The sequence below is a fragment of the Lolium rigidum genome, chromosome 4 (assembly GCF_022539505.1).
Source record: "Lolium rigidum isolate FL_2022 chromosome 4, APGP_CSIRO_Lrig_0.1, whole genome shotgun sequence".
Taxonomy (NCBI): Eukaryota; Viridiplantae; Streptophyta; class Magnoliopsida; order Poales; family Poaceae; genus Lolium; species Lolium rigidum.
In genome coordinates this window covers 256,984,134-257,008,362 of record NC_061511.1, presented here as the reverse complement: position 1 = coordinate 257,008,362, position 24,229 = coordinate 256,984,134, and the positions used below count along the sequence as shown (strand labels likewise).

At 45.2% G+C, this 24,229-nt stretch overlaps 2 protein-coding genes across 3 annotated transcripts; both read right to left on the bottom strand.

Moving 5' to 3' along the window:
* Window positions 1-2,145: 2,145 nt before the first annotated feature.
* Window positions 2,146-5,241, bottom strand: LOC124650321 (beta-glucosidase BoGH3B-like). The gene is made up of 8 exons (XM_047189861.1): window positions 4,862-5,241; window positions 4,695-4,785; window positions 4,448-4,596; window positions 4,123-4,366; window positions 3,886-3,990; window positions 3,626-3,808; window positions 3,333-3,534; window positions 2,146-2,814 (listed from the first exon to the last, which is right to left on the bottom strand). The coding sequence occupies exons 1-8, from the start codon at window positions 5,239-5,241 to the stop codon at window positions 2,318-2,320; spliced, it is 1,851 nt and encodes a 616-aa protein (XP_047045817.1). The 3' UTR covers window positions 2,146-2,317.
* A 6,972-nt stretch (window positions 5,242-12,213) lies between these two features.
* Window positions 12,214-16,526, bottom strand: LOC124707561 (coronatine-insensitive protein homolog 1b-like). 2 transcript variants are annotated; one of them, XM_047239223.1, is made up of 3 exons: window positions 16,015-16,526; window positions 13,383-13,860; window positions 12,214-13,295 (listed from the first exon to the last, which is right to left on the bottom strand). In XM_047239223.1, exons 1-3 carry the CDS (start codon window positions 16,524-16,526, stop codon window positions 12,486-12,488), a joined length of 1,800 nt encoding a protein of 599 aa, XP_047095179.1. In that variant the 3' UTR covers window positions 12,214-12,485. The 2 variants fall into 2 exon arrangements, with proteins under 2 accessions (XP_047095179.1, XP_047095180.1); XM_047239224.1 differs by having other exon boundaries at window positions 13,383-13,857.
* Window positions 16,527-24,229: the final 7,703 nt, after the last annotated feature.

The following is a 24,229-nucleotide window of genomic DNA, read 5'->3' as shown; positions in this document are numbered from 1 at the left end:
ATCGCTTAAAGAAACAGCCCTCGGGAGAAATAGTTGCAATGCTCACCAGTAAATCTGATTCAACGGTCAGCTTCACTGTGCAGCGAGTGCTACAGATGAACCAGGGACCATTTCAACTGTATTTGGACCACAGCCAACTTGCGTCGCTATCTTCCATATCTCCATCAGTTCTGCTACTAGTGGGACATTTTTCAGCCAAGAAAATCCATGAAGGTCCAACCAGTTACATAATGCACTTTGGAAACTTGTTGTGCTAGCTTGTACGTCATGTTATTGTGGGAAGAACTGATACAGTAAAGTTTTGCTACGATCATCATTTCTACTGCAATTCATTGACAGCCACAAAATCAAGTAAACAAGCTGAACTTGCGTCGCTCTCTTCCATATTTCCATCAGTTCTGTCACTAGTGGGACATGTTCCAGCCAAGAAAATTCCATCAAGGTCCAGCCAGTTACATAATGTGCTTACGAAACTTATTGCACTAGCTTGTACAAGTCATGTTGTTATGGGAAACTGTTAAACGAAACCTTCTTCATTTTTACTCTATCGATTTAGGCACAAAACTATGTAAACAGGTTGAACTTGCATATTATAATTCCACATGCTTTAAAGATACAAACCCATAGAACTTTCAAACGGATACAAGTTGAATGTTTCATGCATCTAGAGCAAAGACAACAAGTTCATTTAGTTTCAGAAAAAACAAATACATGTTTACTAAAAAAGAACAGATACATATGACTTCTCTTAGATACTTACCACATGCAACTCTACAGCTCACAATACAAACATGAAGCTAACATACATGTGCATAAACCCCGAATGTGGCCAAATAAACCAATTGTATCGTACATCTAATATGTAACAGGAAGAGCTACCATTAGAATTCCATCAAGAAAGGGATACAAGTATCAAATATGGTTGTTCAAATACTATTTCCAAGAAACGTTTCTCCAGGAACCCCTCAGATACAGGCTTGACCAGAGCAGCAATTTGACATCATTAAAAATTATCAAATTTCATGCTGCAGTAATCTGTGAATTCTCTAAAACCAGGTAAATAGTTCATGGGCATCTGGTTTATATATAAAAAAGAAACAAAAAAGTTGAGCATCACATACCTCAATTCCTACTTTATCCATAATATATTCAATGAGAAACAAGGGAAAGGAAAATCACATCAGTAGATTAGTTCTAAATACTAACATCCAAACAAAATACATAGTGCAAGGAAAGATACTTTTCACAGTATACCACATATTTAATGGGAACTTTATGAATAATGCTTCTCAGCAGCAAGCATTGTCTGTTCAGTTTATCTAATTGGCAATACTATATGCCCATGCGTTGTAACTCAAGAACTTTGTTCCAGGCCCCCAGCAGAAACCCAGTTTGGGCCAGAGATTACCATATTGTGTTGGATACACCTCTCAGCAAGAAATGAAAATCCAGGAGGGCATCCTGTTGGTAGTCGACCTTGATCTGTACAATTAAGCATATATCTTCTGATTATTACTCTCATCCCTATACCTCGAATTCATACCTGTTGCCTCCTCCTCCACAGAGTTTTCTTTGCTCTTTATCTGAAAATCCTCTGTACAGAAATGTTACCCACTGATGCATCATGGAGCCAGCTTGCAAATCTTTTAAAACTTGTGTTACATAGGACGACCAGCGAGCAATATGGCAAGAACCTGAATATTCGAAAACATATCATAAAATTAGTTTCCATTGAGTTCCAGTATACCATAAATAGACAATTATCAAAGTCTGGAAGCACCTCAATTCTCTGAACCGATCGTTTTTGGTGAATTGTTCAGTACGGGACTACTGTTCCGCCTTGCTGTGCAGCCTGTGTTTACATCCTTTACCAATATAAGAAAAGGTGATTCCAAGAAACAGGTTCAGCTAGGTTCTCAGCAACATTCAGAATGACAATTATTTCTTATTATTCTGTTCACTTCATCATCAGTCCACTCTCCAACTTATCACCCTGAACTTTCCTACAATGATATACTGACACAGTAAATGACAAGAGTAGACTAATTCTCCTTTGCTTCATTTTAGCTTCCATCGGTATAAAGTAACATGAGCAAACCAAAACGGAGTACTCAATTGAAGAGGCTAATAACTAAATATTTATGATTAAGTGACTGAAGGAGCAACTCAAATATAAGAATATATATGAAAACATGGTTTGTACACCTTATACCATAATTCTCAACACTACATTATTCTCCTTTACATAACCCAACACTCAACGGGTACAACATACGTAACATTACGATTCAAATGTATAACTAAACCAATTATGAGGTTACGGTGAAACTTCATCGCTTCTGAACATTTTCATCCCATGTCCAAAAGGGAATAAGGGATCATATTTAACATCTCCAACATTTATAGGCAATTGATCAGAAGATCTATACCATGTTACAGGCAATGTGCCCACAAAATCATGATCTCCAAACAGGCAATCAGTAATTCCCATGCCCTCACTTCCAGGTAGCCAGGCAGCAACTAGAGCATCTATCTTTTCCAGTACTTGTGGTTCAATGACCAAGGGCCTTCCAGATATCACAATCACTAGGGTAGGGACTTTACTAGCAACACGATTAATAAGTTCGGAACCATTGAACGGAATACTAAGGTCAGTTCTATCTCCCAACCATTCGGCATAAGGAACCTCGCCAACAACAACAACTGCATAAGAAAAGCCTCCAGATTCAAGGATAGCTTCTGTTGGGCTTTGCTCATGCACAACTTCAGTTTCCACTCCGACGGTTTCTTGTATGGCCTCCAATATGCTTGTACCTGTTGGTTTAGAACTTTAGATATCATATGTCTGTTTCTTAACATAATACTGTGCAGAGTGCAGATTTTATACTGCTTGCACCCGATGAAACTATTTTTAATAAATAGAAAAAATAAACCTAATTAAAAGTGGTGATGCCTAGCTTGAAACGAATGGGTAGTAACTGTTCATGGAAGCTTGCATTGTGGCATTTCTTCAGCGTTTGTTTGGATTACCATCCCAGTGTCTCTTGTATTTTATTTTGGCTTTCAGTACAAGTGGGGCAATGCTTTCAGTCCATAAACAGACAACTACGACATAATACTTGAATGGTCCACTGCAAACACCTTAAAATTCAACTTAGAAGCAACAACTTCACATCTGTAGGCATCATGTCAGTTTAAAGTTGGGCATACATTATCCCTAACTACTTGGTAACTACAATTCCCGATGAGCAATAGTTTCTTCAGTACCAAGGTAATTGTAAATACTCCCTCGAATTAAAAAGTAATACGAAATAAAATCGAGTTTTTCTTACCAAGAGTTATCTTTCCACTGTCTCCATGCCATGCTATTGTCCACCCACCACACTGATATCCGATATTGTCAGCATGTGTTCCTGCAACGAGTATTCTTTTTGCATTTTTGGCCAATGGAAGGAACGTTTCCTTCTGATTCTTGCCATTTTTCAGAAGTACCAAAGACTTTCGGACGGCCTCTCGAGCCAGCATCCGATGCTCCTGAAAGTTGAACAATTTAGTTTATCGTATATCATCAGTGATATGCAATTTGAGAGAGTTAAGATGCAGAAGCATAGAAACAATAACCTACCTTACAACCGACACTATCTAGTAGAGACGGATCTGAAAATGGATGCTCAAACACTCCAGATATGAACTTAACCCTTAGGATCCGCTCAACAGCATCATCAATCCGTGACATTGGTATCTCCCCCGTCTCCACCAAGAACACAAGATCTTCCAAGAATTTCTCAAACCTGTGAGGTATCATAATCTGTAGATTGATCAGCAAATGCAAAAGAACCGGTCCTCGCTGTAGAGTATATGTTGAGACTACTTAATAACTAGTACCATATCCATTCCAGCATTAACTGACTGTGCAATGCAATAGCGATAATCAAACCCTCGGGGCTCGCAGAGCCTGTCAATACCCTCCCAGTCGGACACCACAAAACCCTGAAACAAGAGCTTAGACATGATGACATGTTCACAACTCATAGTCACCATTCTTTTTTAGACAGGTGATAGTCACTATTCACATCCGAAGTTTGCATTAAGATACCAATCAAATAGCACATGCTAAACTACCTTGAAGCCAAGCTTGCCCTTTAAAACATCCGTGAGCAAATAGCGGCTGCCATGCAATGGCTCCCCATTCCACTTAGAGTAGGACGCCATGACCGTCGCCACCCCTTGAGTTATACAATCAGGGTAAGGTTTCATGTGGATCCTCTCCAAATCTTCTGGCGAGCATATGGTGTTCCCCTCGTTGAGCCCCTTGTCAGTGCCACCATCCGCCACGAAATGCTTGGCGCAAGCAAGCACATTCTCCCTGCAAATCAAGTAGTGTCATTTCAACAAACAGGTTATGGGCGTCTTGACAAGTCACGGTAGATCTCCCCAATGGAATTACCTGACCGAAGCGAGGAACGGGTAGCCATGAGGGTGATCCGCCGGTGGCTGGCCCTGCAAGCCGGTGACAATGCCGGTCAAGGAGCGCACGATCTCTGGGTCCTCGCTGTAGCTCTCGTAGCATCGCCCCCACCTCGGATCCCTGCAAACCTGGAGGTAGCCCACGGGACAGAGGAAAGGTATATCAGGGAGGCCTCACTCAAATAGGCACCGCCGGTTAATCAGGAAGGTTTTTGAGTTTGACTCACGGCGAGGCAGGGCGCGAAGGCCCAGTGTATGCCGGTGGCGCGGACCTCGAGCGCCGTCGCCTCGCCGATCTTGCGCACAAGCTCTGCGTCTCTGGAAGTCAACGGGGTACGGTCAGCTGCGTCGATGGGGGCAATGGGTGTCATACGGCGTCAGGTGTTTGGGGTACCTGGAGGCTCCGAGCCCGACGTTGTGGGGGAAGACGGTGGCGCCGAAGACGTTGTTGTGGCCGTGGACGGCGTCGGTGCCGTAGAGGATGGGGACGGCGAGGCGGGAGGCGAGGGCGAGGCGCTGCATGTCGTCGACCATGCGCGCCCAGTCAGCCGGGGAGGCGCGCTCGCGGGGCGCGCTGCCGCCGGCGTTGAGCACGCTGCCGGCCGCGAGCTCCGTGAGCGCGCGGGGCGACACGACGGTGCGCTCGATCTGGGCCATCTGCGCCGCCTTCTCCCGCAGCGTCATCCGGGCCAGCAGGTCGCGCACGCGCGCCTCCACCGGCGCCGTCGCGTCCTTGTACAGCGGCGCGGGGTCCTCGCGTTGCGCTGCCGCCATGGTGGTAAGCAGAAGCGAGCGAGCGAGTGTGGAGAAGATGGGGTGGATCTCACGACGAAAACGAGGCGAACTGTGTATCTGTTTGATGGCGCCACTTGCACTTGGGATAACCGTTTCAAACACCTTGTGACGTGGTGACGGCGTGATTTTGTCAGTGTGTGTCTGGGCTTTGGTCGAGGCCAACGGCAGAATTTCTCTCCTTTGGAAAAGGAATACTATCTCCGTTCAGGTTTATAGATATTAGAGCATGTCTAACAGGCCCCGTATAACCCGTCCACCCCGTAAAATTCTGGCGGGATACGGGGCCGGCGCGATTTTGGGCGTCTAGCAGGCCCCGTATTCGGGCCGGCCCGTTTCGGCGGAATACGGGCCCGGAAATCGGCCCCGTCGCCCCCTACTTATAGTGGGCGCAGGTGCGAGTGAGGGGTTAACCCCTCACTCGCAACCCTAGCTCCGCCGTGCGCCGCCGCCTCCTCCTCCTGCTCCGGCGAGCAATTAGTCGCTCCCCCACGCCGCATTCCACCCGCCGCCACCTGCATGGACTCCCGCCGCCGTAGTAGCGCCTCGCCGGCGAGCGGATCGAAGCGATCCCGCTCGCCGGACACCGTGGAGGACGCGTGCCGCTTGAAATGCAAGCGCTCCACCGCGGGGAGCCGCCGTGCGGCCTGCAAGTACGGCGGCGCGTATTACATGCCGGACTCGCTCCGGGAGTTCGCCGCCGGTGGGCGGTGGTACCGCCAAGATCCGCCGCTCAAGCCGATGAGCGGCGCCGCCTTCGAGAAGTGGCGCGCTGAGTGGGAGCGTGAGCGCGCGGCGAAGGCGGCATGGGCGGCGCGCATCGGCAGCACCAGCGGCGGAGGAGGCGGAGGCCGGCGAGGAGGAAGCGGAGGAGGCAGAGGAGGACGCGGCATACTTGCAGGCGGTGGCCGAATCCGAGGCGGAGGCCGCCGAGAAGGCGCGGGCGGAGGCAGACGAACAGGCGGCGGCCATCGCCGCCGTGGCGGAATTCCGGGCGAAGGAGGCTGCCGCCGCGGCGGGAGGAGGAGGCCGCCGCCGGGCAGAGGAGGAGGCTGCCGCCGTGGGGCCTTTCGTGCCATTCATCATCCTCGAGTAGCTAGGATCGCGATAGATCGCTATGTATATGTATGATCCAGTGTATGATCAATGAAGATGAACTATGGTTTAATTTTCCCGGGGTTTTAATTTTTAAAAATACAGGGCGAAATACGGGGTCTGCTAGACGGAATGGTTCAGCAAGACGCACTTTTAGGATACGGGGTGAAAAACTCGCGGGGCAGAGAAATAAGGGGGCTGTTAGGCATGCTCTTATATTCTTATTCGTATCTCTAGATTATAAATTTGACCACTGCGATACAAGTTTTAATTATTTTACTTTCTAATGATATAAGTTATACAACTTATATTATGTTAGCAAAATTGATGATCTAGAGATACGTGTAGCCTCTGTAAACCGGACAGAGGGACACTAGTAGGAAAACCCTTATAGGCAGAGCTTAGTTCTGTGGCGCACCACTGAAAATGCGCCACAGAATGTTATTTTGTGGCGCACCATGCTAGGTGCGCCACAGAAATAGCTTAATTTTGTGGCGCACCGCTGAACATTGCGCCACAGAAATTGTGTGGGGCCCACATCCTGCCACCACCAATTATTAGTGTAGGTATTTCTGTGGCGCACATGGCGTGCTGCGCCACAGAAATAAATCTTTCTGTGGCGCACGTGCTTCGGTGCGCCACAAAAGTAGTTGATTCTGTGGCGCACTTGCTCGGGTGCGCCACAAAATTAAGGTAACTTATATCATCTCGCCCGTGCCCTCCCCCGCCTGTTCACCTCTCCCCTCTCCCCTCTCCCCTCCCTCTCCCTCTCCCCTCTCCTCCGATCCGCCGCGCGCCGCCATGGTCGTCGCCATCGCCGTCGCCGCCGCCTTCCTCCGCGAGGGCCGCATGCCGCCACGGTCCTCCCATCCCCGCCACCTGCAGCACAAGCTGCCGCTACGGCGAGGAGGGGCCGCCGCGAGGAGGGGCCGCCGTCGCGTGAAGGTGGAGGAGCCGTCGCGTCCTCCTCCACCGCTGCCGTCGTCGTCAACCTCCTCCTCCACCCCTGTCGTCGGTGAACTCTCTCCCCTCCCCTCCCTCTTACTCTCCCGCGCGAGCACAAAGTGCTCGACGAAATGCTCGTGCTTCTAGGTTGTGCTGCTGCTGCTCTAGATGCATTGCTGTTGCTCTGGATGCATTGATGTTGTTGCTTTGGATGCATTGCTGCTAGTTTCTTTGATTCAGTGATGCTGCTCATGTGCAGTATCTGAATAAATTACTTTGTTGCCTGCATATGGATTGTTTCATTTGGAGTGACATGCTATATTGGCTCTATATATATCTGCTCCAAAGGTTCCATTTGGAGCCTGGATTGCTAGTGGTTAGTATATTGTTATGCTGCTAATCCTTGTTGTTGCTTGTCTTAAGCAATAGAAATTTTCTATGCCTCTCTGTACTTGCTTACCATTAACTGGTGAGCTAGTGATGCTTATTGGAGTGTTCTATATCAGTGACACTTCTATGCTGCTACTGCATATTGGTGTTGGTTACTGTCAACTTATATCACTTGCTATGCTCGTGTGGCTTACTGGATCATATGTACCTGTTGTTTGTGGAGGTTTACTGCCACTTGTTATTGATGAACCATGTGGTGGTAATGATTCAATTTAATTCAATGATGTTAATTTGATTTCCATCCTTTGTTGGAAATAAATCCATGTCTGAACCTGTACAAGGTAATGAAGACTTGCTCACTTGGTATTGCTTGCTAGTTGGACATTTGGTTGGTTTTGATGCTACTGGTTCATTTAAATGCATGAAATACTACTATGGTATGCTACTGTGGTATCCTTGTGAAGAAAATGATGGATTCTTGTGAGCTTATGGTATGCTACTATGCTACTGTGTTATCCTTGTGAAGATTTACTTGATGGATTCTTGTGAGCTGATGGTATGCTACTATGCTTATAATGCTCTGATTAGTGGGGATGCTTACTGGATCATGTGCATATAGTTCATATAGTTCCCTAAAAAGAAAGAATGCTCCCTGGCCAGATGCTTGATGTCTTGGCTCAGCCAATGATGCAAAGGCTGAGGCAAAAACTTGGATAAGAACAGATACTAAAATGTGTGATTTAAATGGAATGCTTATGATGGTATACTAAAATAGAGATATTCACATTAGGGAATCATGTAAATGAATGCCACTGTGGTATCCTTTTCTTGTTGGCTTTGATGAAAATAGAGATATCCACAGTAGGGGATCATGTAAATGAATGCCAGTGTGGTATCCTTTGAAGAAAAAGGACTGTTTCTGATGGTTTTAAAAGGCTAGGTGATTCAGTTGGCTACCAAGACTTGTCTCATCTGGTTAGCTGGGATATGCTATGTGTTGTTGCTTGTTTAGGCATATCTATCACTTACTGGATTTACTGGTTCTTGATTGGCCTCTCTTTTGCCAGCATCACTTGGTCTATATACCAAGTGATGAATAATCCCTTTGGAGCATCTGATCCATGCATGCTATGTGTGTTTGAGCATCTTGACTTATGTCACCATGGTTGCTGGTTTGTTGGTGTTTTTGTACTTGCCGATGATTAGATGGTTGGTCGATCACTCGTACACTCGGGGTGGAGCAAGTGAGCCTGGTGTGATGGCACAAGTATCAATATTTTGTGCATCCTACCCGGCCTCGCTTACTCCATCCCCGGATGTTAATATTTGTTTCGACCAACAAAGTATGAGGCATTCCATTTAGTTCATACTAGCTACTTCTTAATTGCATTGGCATTTCTTCCATTTTAGTGCCGATGATTAAATTGTTTGGTCACTTGTACACTCTGGGGTGGGGCCAGCGAGTCTGGTGCGATGGCACAAATATCAATCTCTTGTGCATTCTACCTGGCCTCACTGACCCCATCCCGGAATGTTAATATTTCTTTCGACCAACAAAGTATGAGGCATATGATATCTAGTTGAGATACCACTTGGCTCTTTCTTCCATTTTAGTGCCGATGATTAGAATGTTTGGTCACCTATACGCCGCAATATACTTTGTAGACGGGCCCCCTTTCCCCGTCCGCCGTTCCGTGAACGAGTCTTTGACGAGACAACAACGCCGACCTGCCTCTCCGGTGCATCACCACTTTTCTTCTCTCGCCGTCCAGTACGTGAACGAGTCCTTAATGCAAAGACGGTGTCGGCCTCCCTAGCATCATGCCGACCCCCGTTGCCGTCCTTCGGGCCGTGTCTCGGCGCCATGCACTCTTCGCCTTTTTGCCCGGTGAACGAATAGACTAATCGTTGGAATAAGGAAGCCGATGACGGCCGATCGCAATTTAATCTTGCGACCGGCCGTCATCGGTTTCCTTATTCCAACGATCAGTCTATTGGTTCACCGGGCAAGAAGGCGAGCAGCAGGCGCGGGACACACGGCCTGAAGCGCGGCAACACGGCCCGGCATAATGCTGGGCAGGCCGGCACGGTCTTTGCATCAAGGACTCGTTCACTCGGACGGCGAGGGACTGCCGTGGTTCCGCGCCGGAGAGGCGAGATCGGCGTCGTTGTGTCGTCAAGCACCCGTTCACGGAACGGCGGCCGGGGAAAGGGGGCCCTTCTGCAAAGTATACTGCGGTGTATACCGCAACTATGGTTTCTGACCATAGTATTTGTGTTGACCAACAATGTATGAGGCACTTATTGCATTTTGTCATTCCATTTGCTTTGAGATTTTCAAAATGCCGATGATTAAAATGTTTGGTCACCGTACACTCGGGGGCGGCGTAAGTGAGCTCGGTAAGATAGCACAAATATCAATCTCTTGTGCATCGGACTTGGTCTCACTTACACCGTCCCTGAATGTTAATATTTGTGTTGACCAACAATGTATGAGGCATTTATTCCATTTCTCTTGTGCACCGGACTTGTTGGTCTCACTTTCTTCCATTTTCATCATAGTAGGAACTGGATGAAGGACCCCGATGCAAGCGAGCCTGGTGGGTAGAGATGAGGAGCAAAGGAGGAACCGGATGAAGACTACTTTGTATCTCGAAATTGTGAATTTTGTATGAATTAAGAGTTGTATGCAAAACATTTGACACTTGCCACTATATATGTATTTCGATCGGGCTCTAAGTAATGTGATGATGATGTCTATGTTATATCTGTGCAATGTACATGATATTTATATTATATCTGAATGTTGTTGTATATAACCTGTATATCTGTATATTGCTGTCTATAAACTGCATGTGTATAGCAGGCAGCACAAAATCGTGTATAATACAAGCAAATTCTGTGGCGCACTGAAAACCAATTCTGTGGCGCACGCTTTTCACGTGCGCCACAGAAACCTTAATTCTGTGGCGCATGGGTAGGTGCGCCACAGAAACCTTATTTTTGTGGCGACGTTTCTGTGGCGCACCTCCCGTGCGCCACAGAAGCCCATTTTCATGCGCCACTGGTGAGGCTTTTCCTACTAGTGGGAGTAGTAAACATTGCATGCAACATTTTTTTACAGCGCAACCAAAATTAGTTGAAGTGCATAAATATCCTGAAATGGCAAGGGTTGTTAACATCAGTAGTACTCTCTTTTCTAAATAAGTAGTGTGTTTCTAAAGACGGATATACCTACACATTAAAATACATCTGGATACATTTATATCTAGAAAAATTCGCGACACTTAGAGCGTGAACATTGCTTTTATCTTAGCTATGCCACTGTGGATAACTTGGATAACTGTTAAGCTGGTGGAGTGAGAAACTGAAAAAAGAGGCATGTTTCTCTTAACTAAGAGATCATCTCTTAGCTAGAAAGATAAACCATTTTTCTCCATTGTACGAGATGTCTTATCTTAGACATTATTTTCTAGTTCATGGTTTAATCATGCCATAATTTAATGAGCATGCAAACCATAATCATAGGGACAATGCTAAGACATAACTCATTGTATAACATGTTATTTTGTCTTATCTAATTACATGCAATGACTAAGATAAGACGTTCTTTTATTAACCATTGTATATCCCTTATTTTGAAAAAGATGTAATAGTTCAGAACGATATCTAGATACATCATACAAGAACTCCAAAAGCGATCTATTTGAAGCACTCTAAAAAAAACCACTATCATTATTATGCTGCTATTCAAGTATAAGGAGAAATGCGAGTTGGTTCTGGGTGAATATGCTTCCTTTATTAAAAATATAAAAATAAACGAAAAGAAATGTGCATGTGGACATCTTCACAACTTATGCACATGATCGGCTTGATGACAGACCAGTCGGTAACATGGCCACTGGTATATAGAGATGCAGTTGCTAACTTTTTCTCTTCTTTTTTATCCGGGCGGATATTCCTATGTATACCTTAGAGTACACGAAGACGCCGCCCGTATCCTATGGTGCGTGCATTACACGGGTATGCTACAGTTTTTGGCGATGGTGACATGGACACCCTTGTCACTGTCACGTATAGACTGCCAAACTACTGATCAATCACCAGGCTTAGTCTTGGATCGTGCCATTGTATAACTCATCCGTCGGTCATGAATCGCTGTCGCGTTTTTCGCCTAGTAACGCCAAATCCAGGGCATTGTATAGTATGCCTTGACCCGGCTTAAACCTCATCATCGATGAAGCCAAACATGGGCTGTATGCCTTGACACGACTTAAACCTCATCATCGATGAAGCCAAACATGGGCTGCTTCACCTGCTGTTCTTGGTTTTAACTGCAAAATGCTACCTTGCATCTGCAGTTTGTGGCATGCCTCCTGTTTCTACAAGTCTCATGATCCTGCTCTGTTCCCAAAAGTTTCAACAGACGAGCACATCATGCTCAAGACAGATCGTGCAGCATGCGACTCACCAAGAGGTTTTTCCAGGGAACACCTATGTCCTATGCACAACAGAGAACTTAAGTAGGCTGCGAAAACCAGGCATGCTTATATAGTTACATACTTCCAATGTTACAAATCCGGGGAGAATGCACAGAAGCGTCACAGTTGCACCTGCACAATGTTACATAGTAGTATACATCTTCCTATGCAAAAATAGCATGCGCTTACGCTTATTCCAGTACATAGCAGCTAGCTATCTAAATCCATACAATAACCACATACAAACATCCTTATTTCCCGACAAACTCAGGGGCTAGAACATAGCGGGAAGATACCGGCTTAGTGTATTTACATTCACGCAGGATGCAAAGGAACAACAGATTGCGGGTAGTCCGACCTCTTCCCAATAAGTGAGCAATATGCAAGCACCTGGGCATGTCTATCGATACAAGGCTGCCCATCCTCCTCCATGGGCCGACCTGCGTTCTCGGTGCTGGGAGGTGTAAATTCTATGTTCCAGAAGGGCCTTGCCATCAGCATGAGGTCTCCGCCCGTTTGAGAGGCTCTGTAGCCCTGCACCCATACATACCTCAGAGAAGGCATTTGTAGCATAGCGAGAGCCAAAGCCCGCTCACTGAAGCAACAGCTCCTCAATTCAAGCTTCCGTAGGTTCCGGCACCCCGCTGCAAAACTGATTAATCCACCGTCGGTTTCCCCAAGGTTTCCCAGGAGCATGTACTGGATAGTTCCACTGTGCTGTCCAATATAACTAAGGCCTACATCTGAAAGCCCCCCTGGTCTCAAGTATAGCGCAAATCTCCGAAGCTTCGTGCAACCCCTCAGCAGCTCACGGACACCATTGTCGAGTGGCAAGTCTGTTATCCTCTCTTGTTTGTCTAGTAGGACAATGCGGAAGTCATAGAGATTTTTGCAGAAAGTTCCAATAGATTCCAGGGCTCCATTTGTGATATCAGACACATAGGCAGCTATGCTTTCCAGTTCACGGCAACCTACGGCTACAGCTGTTAGGCCAACTTGAGAAACTCCTCCTTCCTCTTCTTGCATACCAGGTTCATCATCCCCTCGTTCAATCCTGAGCCTTTGTAGCTTCTTGCATGTGTCTGCAACAATCCCTAATCCTCTATCTCCAATCACATTCCTCACCTGTCAAGCAAATTTAAGTTATTAGTACCAATAACTAAATGAGATCACTAATTATATATCGTCTCAATGTACAAGCACCGTCATTACCGCAAGAACTAATAAGTTGGGACATTTTGCGATGAGCTGGCAATGGTCTTCAGTGGTGAGGAAAGTGTACTGCAAATCCAGCTTCTTGAGTACAGCAGAAAAGGGGAAGATTATATGCATCTCATTCGTCCCCATGAAAGTAAGTCCAAAGGAGCAAAGCTTTGAAGGAAGTTTAACATCTGCATACTTTCTGAGCTCCCCTTGCTCACTTATTTCCGCTCCAGCAAATTCTTCCAATGATGTAGCTATTTGGAAAAATCCAATTAAATCTGAAAGGTCACAGTCGCTAATCTTCAGTGAAATTAGTGACTTGCAATTCCTGGCCAGAAGCTCGAGGTCAGCTGGCACCACTGTGAGGTAAGTCAAGTAGAAGTTCAATGTCACTAGAACAGGATTGTTGGCAGCAAGGTCATGGAGCCATTCAGTGCCATTATCAGTAATTGTACATTCTTCCAGAAACAAAGTTCTCAGTGATCTGCTGAATTTCGTGCAACATGTTAGTGCAGTGATCTTAGCAAGATACTAACAATGAACCAAAGCATTCAAAATAGGGTGGTTAGAGAATAAAGAAGTGCACTGACGAGAAACAAATGTAGCTTATAGCAGCATAAATACTCCCGAATGTGGTAAGTGGTGACCAACATGGAAAACAAATGTACTCCAATTACGTAAGAAATATATTACCGGCTTAGATAAATAAAGAAGAACTCCCTCCGTTCTTTTTTAATTGACTCGGATTTAGTACAAGTTTGTACTAAATCCGAGTCAATTAAAAAGGAACGGAGGGAGTAATATTCTAGTGCCCAAGTTGTTTTTGAGCTTTTATTGGGCAGCTCAGTAGTCTTCAAAGTGAAGTCAATATAATCTGCTCTTTGCATTTTATTAAGTGGCATGCATGAAACATTGAAAGCATTTATAGCTTACCAAATTTGGGATTCCTTTGGAGAATTTTTTAGTACCAAATTCGTCAAAATGGATGAAAATGGTGGCATGATCTTAAATAATTTTTTTGTTTCATTCAGAATACATCCAACAATGAAACCAACTAGATTTATTTTTAACTTTTGCATTTTAGTAACTCTAGTTTTTTATAGAACGTATTCAATGACCTCGTCAGGATGACCAAACTATAACTAATTTTAAAAAGGTAAAACTCATGCAAATATGAACGATTCGAGTAAAAGACGAACTAGCTTTGGTCAAGTCGGTAATACTTCCTATTCCAGAATTAACTGATATAAAAGAAGCAACAAACAGCTGACTGAAATGCTGTACAACAGGACGATTTGAGTAAAAGACGAGCTATCTTTGGTCAAGAGAATAATACTTCCTATTCTAGAATACCTCTTTTGTTTGATTTGCTTACTTCCATTTGTTTCATTCAGAAACCAGAATACACTCAACAACGAAATCAACTGTTCCTTTTAGTAAATCTAGTTTTTTTTCATAGAACGCATCCAATGTCAGAATGGGGAAACTGTAACTAGTTTTCTAAAAAGGAAACTCATGCAAATATAGTCAGCCTGACACTACATAATACTTCCTAGTCTAGGTATAACAGAAACAACAACACAGCTGACTATTAATGCTGTACAAGTACAACAGCACGGTTCGAGTAAAAGACGAGCTAGTTTTGGTCATTTCAATCACTAATGCTTTGTTCCTTACAGTTTGTTCCTGCCAGATTTGGTGACCTCTTGCAAATTGCTTAAGAGGAATAAATGCTGTGAAATTGACTCTTATGCATCATCATCATCAACAACCAGAAACTTGGCACATTAAATTAATAACCTATTATGGAGGAAACATAAAGCACAAAGTAGTTACAGTACACTTACAAGGCAACAAACTCTATGCACAGGAAACTACAACTAATTTTGAAAAGGTAACCTCATGTAGCAAATATAGTCAGCCTGGCACTACATAATAGTTCTTCCTATTCTAGAATTAACTGGTATAACAGAAACAACAAACAACTGGCGACTAATATGCTGTACAACAGTACGATTCGAGTAACAGACGAGTAAAGCTTTGGTCAAGTCAATCACTAATGCTTTGTTGCTGCCAGATTTGGTGACGATCTCTTGCAAATTACTTAAGAGGAATAAATGCTGTGAAATGGACTCTGATTCATCATCACCAACAGACAGAAGCTGAGAACATCGAATTAATCACTTATTAGGAAGGAAACAGAAGGCACAAAGTAGTAGTTGCAGTACAGTTACAAGGCAACAAACTCTAACCATGCAGATGCAACTATAATAAGGCAATGAAACTCTGCTATGCTATGGTATGGTTTGTATTGTATCACCATTTACCATCGTGTCTCGTCGTCGTCATGCGAGGAGGAGAGTACGGAGAGCATGCCCTACAAACAATAGGATAGGAGGCATCCAGATCTCGAGCTACTTTGGGCAAACACCACCCGTCCTATCCTACGTAGAAGTAGAACTAGTTTCTACTTGGAGAAAGCAGTTATTAGATCGGCGCTCCATGATTGCCCCTCCTATTTCGGGACATGAGCTCGATTCTGCGGCCAGTCGCTAACTCTATCCCAAATCCGGCTTACTTCGCAGATCGGAAGAGCCAGTAGGAGGAGCGAGTTCGTAGTAAGTAGCGAAGTTGTATGTACCTGCAGGAGCGTGCGACGAGGCGTAGCGCGTCGGTGGAGAAGCCGGAGCACTTGTCGAGCTTGAGCTCCTGCAGCATGTGGCCGCGGGCCCGGACGAGGGCGTCGAGGTCGGCGTCGGTGACGACCATGCGGCGCAGGTGGAGCGCCTTGAGGCACTCGAGCGGGGCGGCGAGGTGGGCGACCCAGGGCTGCGCGTAGGCGCCCCAGTCGTCGGGGATGAGGCCGAACATGGCGGCGCGCGGCTTGCCCTTGACGGCGAGCGACTCGAGGCTTGGGAAGCGCGCGAGCAGGCGCGCCGGGGACACGGCGTAGCAGAAGGGCACGGTGACGTGCTTCCGCGTGAGCGCGTCGATGCGGTGCCAGCGGCGGCAGGCGAGCGAGGCGGCCTCGCGGTCGCGCGGGTCGTCGACGTGGGCGAGCACCAGGTGCAGCGCCTCCTCCGGGACGCCGCTGCCGTCGAGGATGCTCAGCGCGCGGGTCAGGCGGCCCGGCTCCGGGGCCTCCCCGCCCATCGAGATCGATGCTGCCTACGGGTCTGCGCCGGCGAGGCGGGGATCTGGGCCGGCGAGGGATGGCGACATGGGGGGATTTTTGCCCCCACTTGGGTTTGCTGATGGTGGTGGTGCAGAGCAGAGAGAGAGGTGAGGGGAGAAAAATAATTGGAGGGAGGGAGAAGTGTGGGAGGAAGATGTGGATTGGGGGGAAAGGGTTACTTGTGCGCGATCCAGCTGTGGATGCTGCGCCACGTCAGCGACGGCGTCAGGTGGGGAGCTGCATGGCATGGCAAATTTGCATGGGGTACCGCAACACCGCCACAGCCCTGTCGCCGGCTCGCCTTGAATCGGGCTGCGGAGCTGTACCACGTGAGCCGTCGGTTGATGCTCAACATCGTCCTCACTTTGGAGTGTGGAGTTTATTGTACTAGTACATACATGTCTTTGTAATTTTCGTCCAAAAGGTGACAATGTTATATTGTTACTCTCATTCCATAGAAAAAAAAATGTACACGTCCATGCGAAAATAGTCACTCTCAAAGACGAAAATGTTGCTCCACAGGTGTTCCATAACTTCATCCCCATTCAAATTATATATTTTTAGCTTTACCACACTAGCATAGCAGAATTAAAATTTATATGTGGCACATATAATTACAATGCCGGAAAAGGCGCATGGGGTACCCGTTTCGATATACTCGAGACCTTTGCATGTGGATTTTTTTTGGAAACTTGTAGCACGCCGTTGCCGCCGGGAGTGAGTAGAAACGCATGTGGCATGGCGTGACGGATTACATCGCGCCTTGTAGCTGCCGTTTTGTTTCGACCGCGTCTTGAAGATGTCGGTTAGCTTGGAACGCGCGCGGGACACCTGTAACTCCACGACAAAATAGGATATGATAAGTATCGGCATCTCATCTGACCTTTTCGTGAGGTCTGAAGGAATCGCGTACCTTGTAGCCATTGAAGTTCATCGGAATTTCTGACGCGTCATGGCATCGGATAAGATAGAGTTTGAGCTCTCGAGAGTTTTCTTTTTCGCTTGTAGCTAGTTACAAAAGTGGAGTAAGTGTCAATATGTCATGCTTGTTTTCTTTTCTTGTAACTTCATGATAGGATTGTTGTATGTAAACCAAGATAAAATTTTAGGGTGGAACTAGGTGAACTTACGAGAATACTGATACAAGCAAAGTGTAATCTTTAGATGGTATCACTTAATACTTTATTTATGATCTAAAGGGATACAATACATGTTATGGCTTATTAGAGAGGTAAAACTTATATTACTATCCCAAAACTCAAAAAAAAAACATGGGGGTGCGATGGGACAAGAACATCATGTAGTCACGTACCGATCAATAAATCATTTCCATGTACTCTTAAGGTTGTTGGTAACTTATTAGACATATGGTTCAGTTTGCATATGTTAATTTTGGCTTTACCACATTAGCGAGGTAGAACTAAAATTTATATATGACACCTATAATTACAATGCCGGAAAAAGCGCATGGGGTAGCCGTTTCGATATACTCGAGACCTTTGCGTGTGGATATTTTTGGTAACTTATAGCACGTCGTTGCCGCTGGGAGTGAGTAGAAACGCATATGGCATGGCGTGACGGATTACATTGCGCCTTGTAGCTGCCGTTTTGTTTCGACCGCATCTTGAAGATGTCGGTTAGCTTGGAACGCGGGACAGCTGTAACTTCGCGACAAAATAGGCTCTACGCTGAGTATCAGCATCTCATCTGACCTTTTCGTGAGGTCTTAAGGAATCGCGTACCTTGTATCCATTGAAGTTCATCGGAATTTCTGACGCATCATGGCATCGGATAAGATAGAGTTTGAGCTCTCGAGAGTTTTCTTTTTCGCTTGTAGCTAGTTACAGAAGTGGAGTAAGCTTGTTTTCTTTTCTTGTAACTTCATGATAGGATTGTTGTAAGTAAACCAAGATGAAATTTTAGGGTGGAACTAGGTGAACTTATGAGAATACTGATACAAGCAAAGTGTAATCTTTAGATGGTATCACTTAATACTTTATTTATGATCTAAAGAGATACAATACATGTTATGGCTTATTAGAGAGGTAAAACTTATATTACTATCTCAAAACTATAAAAAAAACAGCAGCGTGCGATGGGACAAGAATAGCATGTAGTCACGTACCGATGAATAAATCATTTCCATGTACTCTTAAGGTTTAGTTTGCATATGTTAATTATGCTGATTAGGATTATCTAGATTATTGAGTCTGTGATGAATGTCACAGAATATCTTTTACATCAAATATAAATGCCATAATTTATTTTAAAAATTATTGGAAAACATTAATAGCCATTTTTAAATTTTCATACTTACGTGTCATTTGCTAATAGAACTACATTAACCATGCCTAGTAGTATAGACATTGATGACAATTTTTGTCACTTTTAAATTTTCATACTTACGCGTATATTTATTTGAAAATTTGGTGCATGAATAATGTGCAAACTAAAAAAACATCGCCACGTTTGAGTGTTTGGTAGTAACATAATTTTGTCTTGACAACAATAGTTATATTTTTTATGGCAACCCAGGGTGCCTGTACTATCAAAGTTGCACCATAGTATTCCCCCTTAATTTTCTCGCGGCCAATACAATTTATAGTCAATTCTAAATTTTCGTACTTACATGTCATCATTTGGAAATAGAACTACATTAACCATGCCTAGTACTAGTATTATAGACATCAATGAAATTTTTGCCATATATATAATATATATAATGTTCCCGCAAAAATAAAAATATCACGTAAATTTGTTTAAATATTTTTACTACATGAATTATGTAAAAACTAAAAAATACTATACAAAAAAATCGTCGCATGTGAATGTTTGGTACCATTAATTTTCATGCTGCGTGACACATAGTTTTGCGTCTGGACTACTGTTGCTTTGTACTCCTACTTATTTATCTCTGTATTACGTAATTGTGTCTTGGCAACAATAGTTATACTCCTAGTTTATGCATGGCAACCCAGGGTGCATGTAGCGAAGTTGTACCATATTGCTTCCTCCTAGTTTTCTCGCGGGCAATAAAACAAGATTATTTAGATTAACTTTGTAGTAGCAGTGGAGCTGCAAAGTGCAAACCAGTGGGACCGGCAGGCGAGATGCATCTGATCTAATCTAATCTGGCTTTGATAGTGGGCATCTGGTCTGGTCCTATCGTGCGTGTTGATGACACGTATATAAAAATGCGTTTGGATTTCTGGTAATACGTCCCATTTTTTATTCTCACCGTGACGCGCGCGCGCGCAGTGATCTTCTCCGGCTCTCCCCTCCCCTGTGCAAACTTGCAGCACAAATGTCTTCTTCCTTGTCACCGTGGCAAGATTTTCTCCGTGGTGATGCTTCCTGCTTTGCGTGACACGCTCGTACCAATAAAAGAATGTAGCTAAGAGCCACTGCGTGCAGCAACAAGAAGATGATGAGTACATATTCGATTTCAAGCGCCAGCGATCGAGGCTGCAACTACCTATATATAGCTGACATAAAGGTATATATGGTGTGCCTAGCGCCAAAAGCTGCTGATGAAAATGGAGAAAGGCGGAACATGTACTGCTGGAGATGTGGACACGTCTAGTTCTCTACCAAACTTTTTGTGTTAAGATCGGCAAGAGAAAAGGCATTGTGTTAAGACATCTAAAAAATATTTGCCATCTACACTATTTTTTTTCGAAAAGAAAGGTCGAAAACCTGGCCCTACATCGAAGAGAGATACACATGCATATTTGATTTATATATTATTCAATAAAGACATGTTAGGAGCATACATAAAAAACCCGAAGCGCCCACACATCTGATCCAGCATACCCTTAGCGGTCAGCGCATGCACTCGCTACAGAAGGCATCACCAACATCAACTTCTTAGCCATCCAGAGGGTAGATATCCGCATAACCCTCTTCAGGCTTGTCGTAGACGCTGCCACGCCGCCAGATAGTCTCCCACCCTGTACGAGTCAATCATGTCACGACCATCACCGAGATCACGCTGCACCACGTCGTCGAGACTCTTGGTCGTCGACATGGTAGATGCACACACTACTCCACCGATCTTGCAATGAAAACATAGATCCAACCATCGAGGTTGTCATCCAAGGACCTCGGGAAAAAAATACTTGGATAACCAATTGTGTTATGGAAATATAGTGTTACCAACAAGAGAAGATTTTTTGGTGCTCAGGTCCAGCTATCTTGTTAATTATTTAATTTTTTTTTGGAAATCATAGTATTTATGAGTGGAAAATTGGAAAATAAATTCGGATGTAGCCAATGATGTATCCCGCAAACGTGCAAAATATCAATTTCAAATGCTTTGTATTGTGAGTTACACAAAATGACAAAGTGTGGATTTCAGTACCATATTTTGAAATCTCTAAATTTTATAATATTTTTTCATTTTTGTGTAGCTCGCCACACACAAAAAATTTGCATTATTGTAGGTTCCATCATTGACTATGTCTAGATTAGTTTTCAATTTTTTGAAACTTACAAATATAATTTTCAATTTTAAAAATAAAGGGGTGATCAGGAGCCAAAGACACTTTCCTGTTACTAACTGGACATAAACTTCGGAGTGATCTCTAGTGTTCTGTACATATACCTGCATAATGTTGCAGTGTGTGGTGTGCCGGAGCCGGATCTCGAGAGAATCTAATTCAAACCAAGGTGTACTAAATCTAGGCGCACCTGACAAGGTGGCGTTTTGGCTCATAGGAGCAAATGCTCCTATTATACAAAATAATTAAAAAATAATTTTAAAAATGTTAAAAAAATTTGACATAATTTTTTTGTTGTACATCGTGACATTCTATGTTAGTGCACAAGTTTTCATGAAGAAACAACATTTTATGTGGCATGTACAAAAAAGATAAAAAAATATCCTGTACGTAGTCGTGTTATAGCATCAAAATTTGTCTTTTTTTACTGGAGCCACAATTTTTAGTTTTTTTTGAAAACTTGTGTACGAACATAAAATGTGTAGATGTACATGAAATTTTTTAGTTTAGAATTTTTTGACACTTCGAAATGTAGATTCATACAATGGGAGCAAATGCTTCTATGAGCCAAAGTGAATATCCCGTGGTCCATGCTTTCTGTTACTCTCAGCTATGCTCTACCGTACTTGTACCGATGTGTTTCACTTCTAGCACTGGCCAAACGGTCAGATATTTTTTGCATAACAATTGTTTAGTTGCTCACCACGTCCCAAACGGTCAGATATTGATACACATTGGCAAAAAGTATACTACCTCTATTGATAAAAGTATGTCTTAAATTCGTCCATGCATGCATTACTATATGGCAGGAGGAAGTAAACTATATCGTCGGAGCTGTTTAATAATATCTAGGTTGTTGGGTACCAAACTATTCATCTGTCGAAGCAAAGCCAACAGAGTGTGGAACATTTTCGGTTGCTTAATTGATAATTCGTAAGCAACCATTTCTTCGGTTAGAGCATCTCCACCGGCATACCTCAAATAGCCGCTAGCAGGGGTGCCGGCACCGCGTTATGGGGGCGCCGGCACCTGCTCCCTAATTTGGGGAGCGATTGCACACACCGACGACCCCAAAAAGATATCCTTAAAATAAATTATTGAGATAGAAATATTACATAGGCTTCATTTTAAAATAGAAATATTACATAGACTTTATTTTACATAACTGCAAAATAAGAAATATCGATGAAACCCATACTAGAGGCGGGTGTTGGTCCTCGCCTTCTTCATTGCAGAGGAAGAACACCCATAAACCTAACCTAGTGCCTTCAATTAGCCATTACCATTTTCGCTGCAAAGAAAGAACATCCGAAACATACTCATCGGAGATGCCGCCGTCGATCTTGTCGGTGTCGTAGTGCCTACGACACAAAGTGTCGTGAAACACTTTCACCCGAAGCTCGCAACCTCCTTTCCACTTGAAGTTCACTAAGCAGCCAACCTCTAGGCTGTGGGCGTGAGCGAACTTGTCCTAGCCAGTGCGGAGGAACATGTGGCCTTCCCCGTCGAACAACACCTCGACAGTCCACATGCAGAAGCAGCAGCTCGCATCCTGCAAGTGCATGCTAGCCAGCTCCCAGTCGGCGAGATATTCCGCGAATTTCTCTAGGAGCCTTTTTGAACCCAAAGGGTCCTCCTTGATGAGGATGACGAACCCAAAGAACTCGCGGAAGCAGTTCGGCGACGGCGAGCGTTCAGGGGGTGGGGATCCTGCACCACGACCTCTGCCTCGGCAGCCGCCACCGCCACTGCCACCGCAGCCCGTAGAACCGACCATGGAGCGCTTGGAAAGATGGTGGGCGTAGAGCGGCGGCGCTAGGGTTTGTGGGAGGAGGAGCTGGTGCCCAAGCACCTTGTTTTATACCCAGAGGCAGGCGTGGGGCGGTGGTGCACACTTATTGCCATTAATCTTCTGCACGCATGACTAGATCATTACGCCGACCGCTCATTCAGCAGCTGCGCTTACATACGATGTGGATAGGCATCGGCGCGCCCATTAGGCACTCCATGCAAATGGGCCAAAAAGGGGCGTGCCGGCGATTGTATTGGGCTTCAAAACTGACCGGCTACTTTTGGGGCGCGCCGGTGTGGCTCAAAAAACGCGGTCGGCCCCTAAAATACTATTGAGGTCGCTATGGGGAACGCGGTTGAGATGATCTTAGAGCATCTCCAGTCGCGTCCCCCAAACGGCGCCGGATTAAGCGTTTCGGGGACGTGATTTGTTCGTGCCGCGTTTGGGGGCTCCCCAGTCGCGTCCCCCAAACGCCCTCCCCAAATGAATATCCAGTGCACGAAAATAAAGGTTTTCGTTCAAATTTGATTATATATTACAAAGTTTGAATGAAAACGGCTAGATTTCATCTAAACCCTAGCCTACTGACCGTTCGGCGGTGCGTTCGACGGTCCTGCCCTGTCGCCGCATCCCCTTCGCCGCAGCTCCTGCTGCGCGCGCCGCCTCTCCATGCGTAGGGAGGTGGCCAGACGCCGCTGCTCCAGCAGCGTGTCGTCGCCTGCTCTCCCCTACTGCGCCACCTGGAGGGAGAGCTCAACGGCGCGGTGAATCTGCGCCTCTTCGCGGGCACGGGCGGCGTCCTGGAGCTTCTTCTCCGACTCGAAGGATTCGACGAGCACGCGTTGCTGATCGGTCGTCTCGTCTGGGTGCGGCCTGTCGTCGTCGGACCACTGGAACTCATCGTCGTCGTCGTCCTCCTTCTCCGTCTCCTCCTCCGCCGCTTCGGCCTCCTCCTCCTTTTTCATTCGCGCCTCCAGGCGCGCCACCAACGCGTCGGCTGATGTCTACGTTCCCCCTCCTTTCCTGTAGACAGTGTTGGGCCCCCAAGAGCAGAGGTTTGTAGAACAGCAGCAAGTTTTCCCTTAAGTGGATCACCCAAGGTTTATCGAACTCAGGGAGGAAGAGGTCAAAGATATCCCTCTCATGCAACCCTGCAACCACAAAGCAAGAAGTCTCTTGTGTCCCCAACACACCTAATAGGTGCACTAGTTCGGCGAAGAGATAGTGAAATACGAGTGGTATGAATAAATATGAGCAGTAGTAACAGCGTGTAGTTGATGGTGGTAATATGGTAGCGATAGTAACGCAGCGAGTAGTAACGCGATAAAACGAGTAAACAAGCAGCGATAACGGTATTTAGGAACAAGGCCTAGGGATTACACTTTCACTA

Excerpts from the sequence above, each read along its gene's own strand:
- LOC124707561 (XM_047239223.1), bottom strand. The coding sequence starts at position 16,526 with ATGGGCGGGGAGGCCCCGGAGCCGGGCCGCCTGACCCGCGCGCTGAGC. Across the intron at positions 13,861-16,014 it reads CTCGTCGCACGCTCCTGCAG|CAGATCACTGAGAACTTTGT; the intron begins GTACATACAACT and ends CACGAAATTCAG. Across the intron at positions 13,296-13,382 it reads CCAACTTATTAGTTCTTGCG|GTGAGGAATGTGATTGGAGA; the intron begins GTAATGACGGTG and ends TTTGCTTGACAG.
- LOC124650321 (XM_047189861.1), bottom strand. The coding sequence starts at position 5,241 with ATGGCGGCAGCGCAACGCGAGGACCCCGCGCCGCTGTACAAGGACGCG. Across the intron at positions 4,786-4,861 it reads GTCGGGCTCGGAGCCTCCAG|AGACGCAGAGCTTGTGCGCA; the intron begins GTACCCCAAACA and ends GTTGACTTCCAG. Across the intron at positions 2,815-3,332 it reads CAGTGGAAAGATAACTCTTG|GTACAAGCATATTGGAGGCC; the intron begins GTAAGAAAAACT and ends CTAAACCAACAG.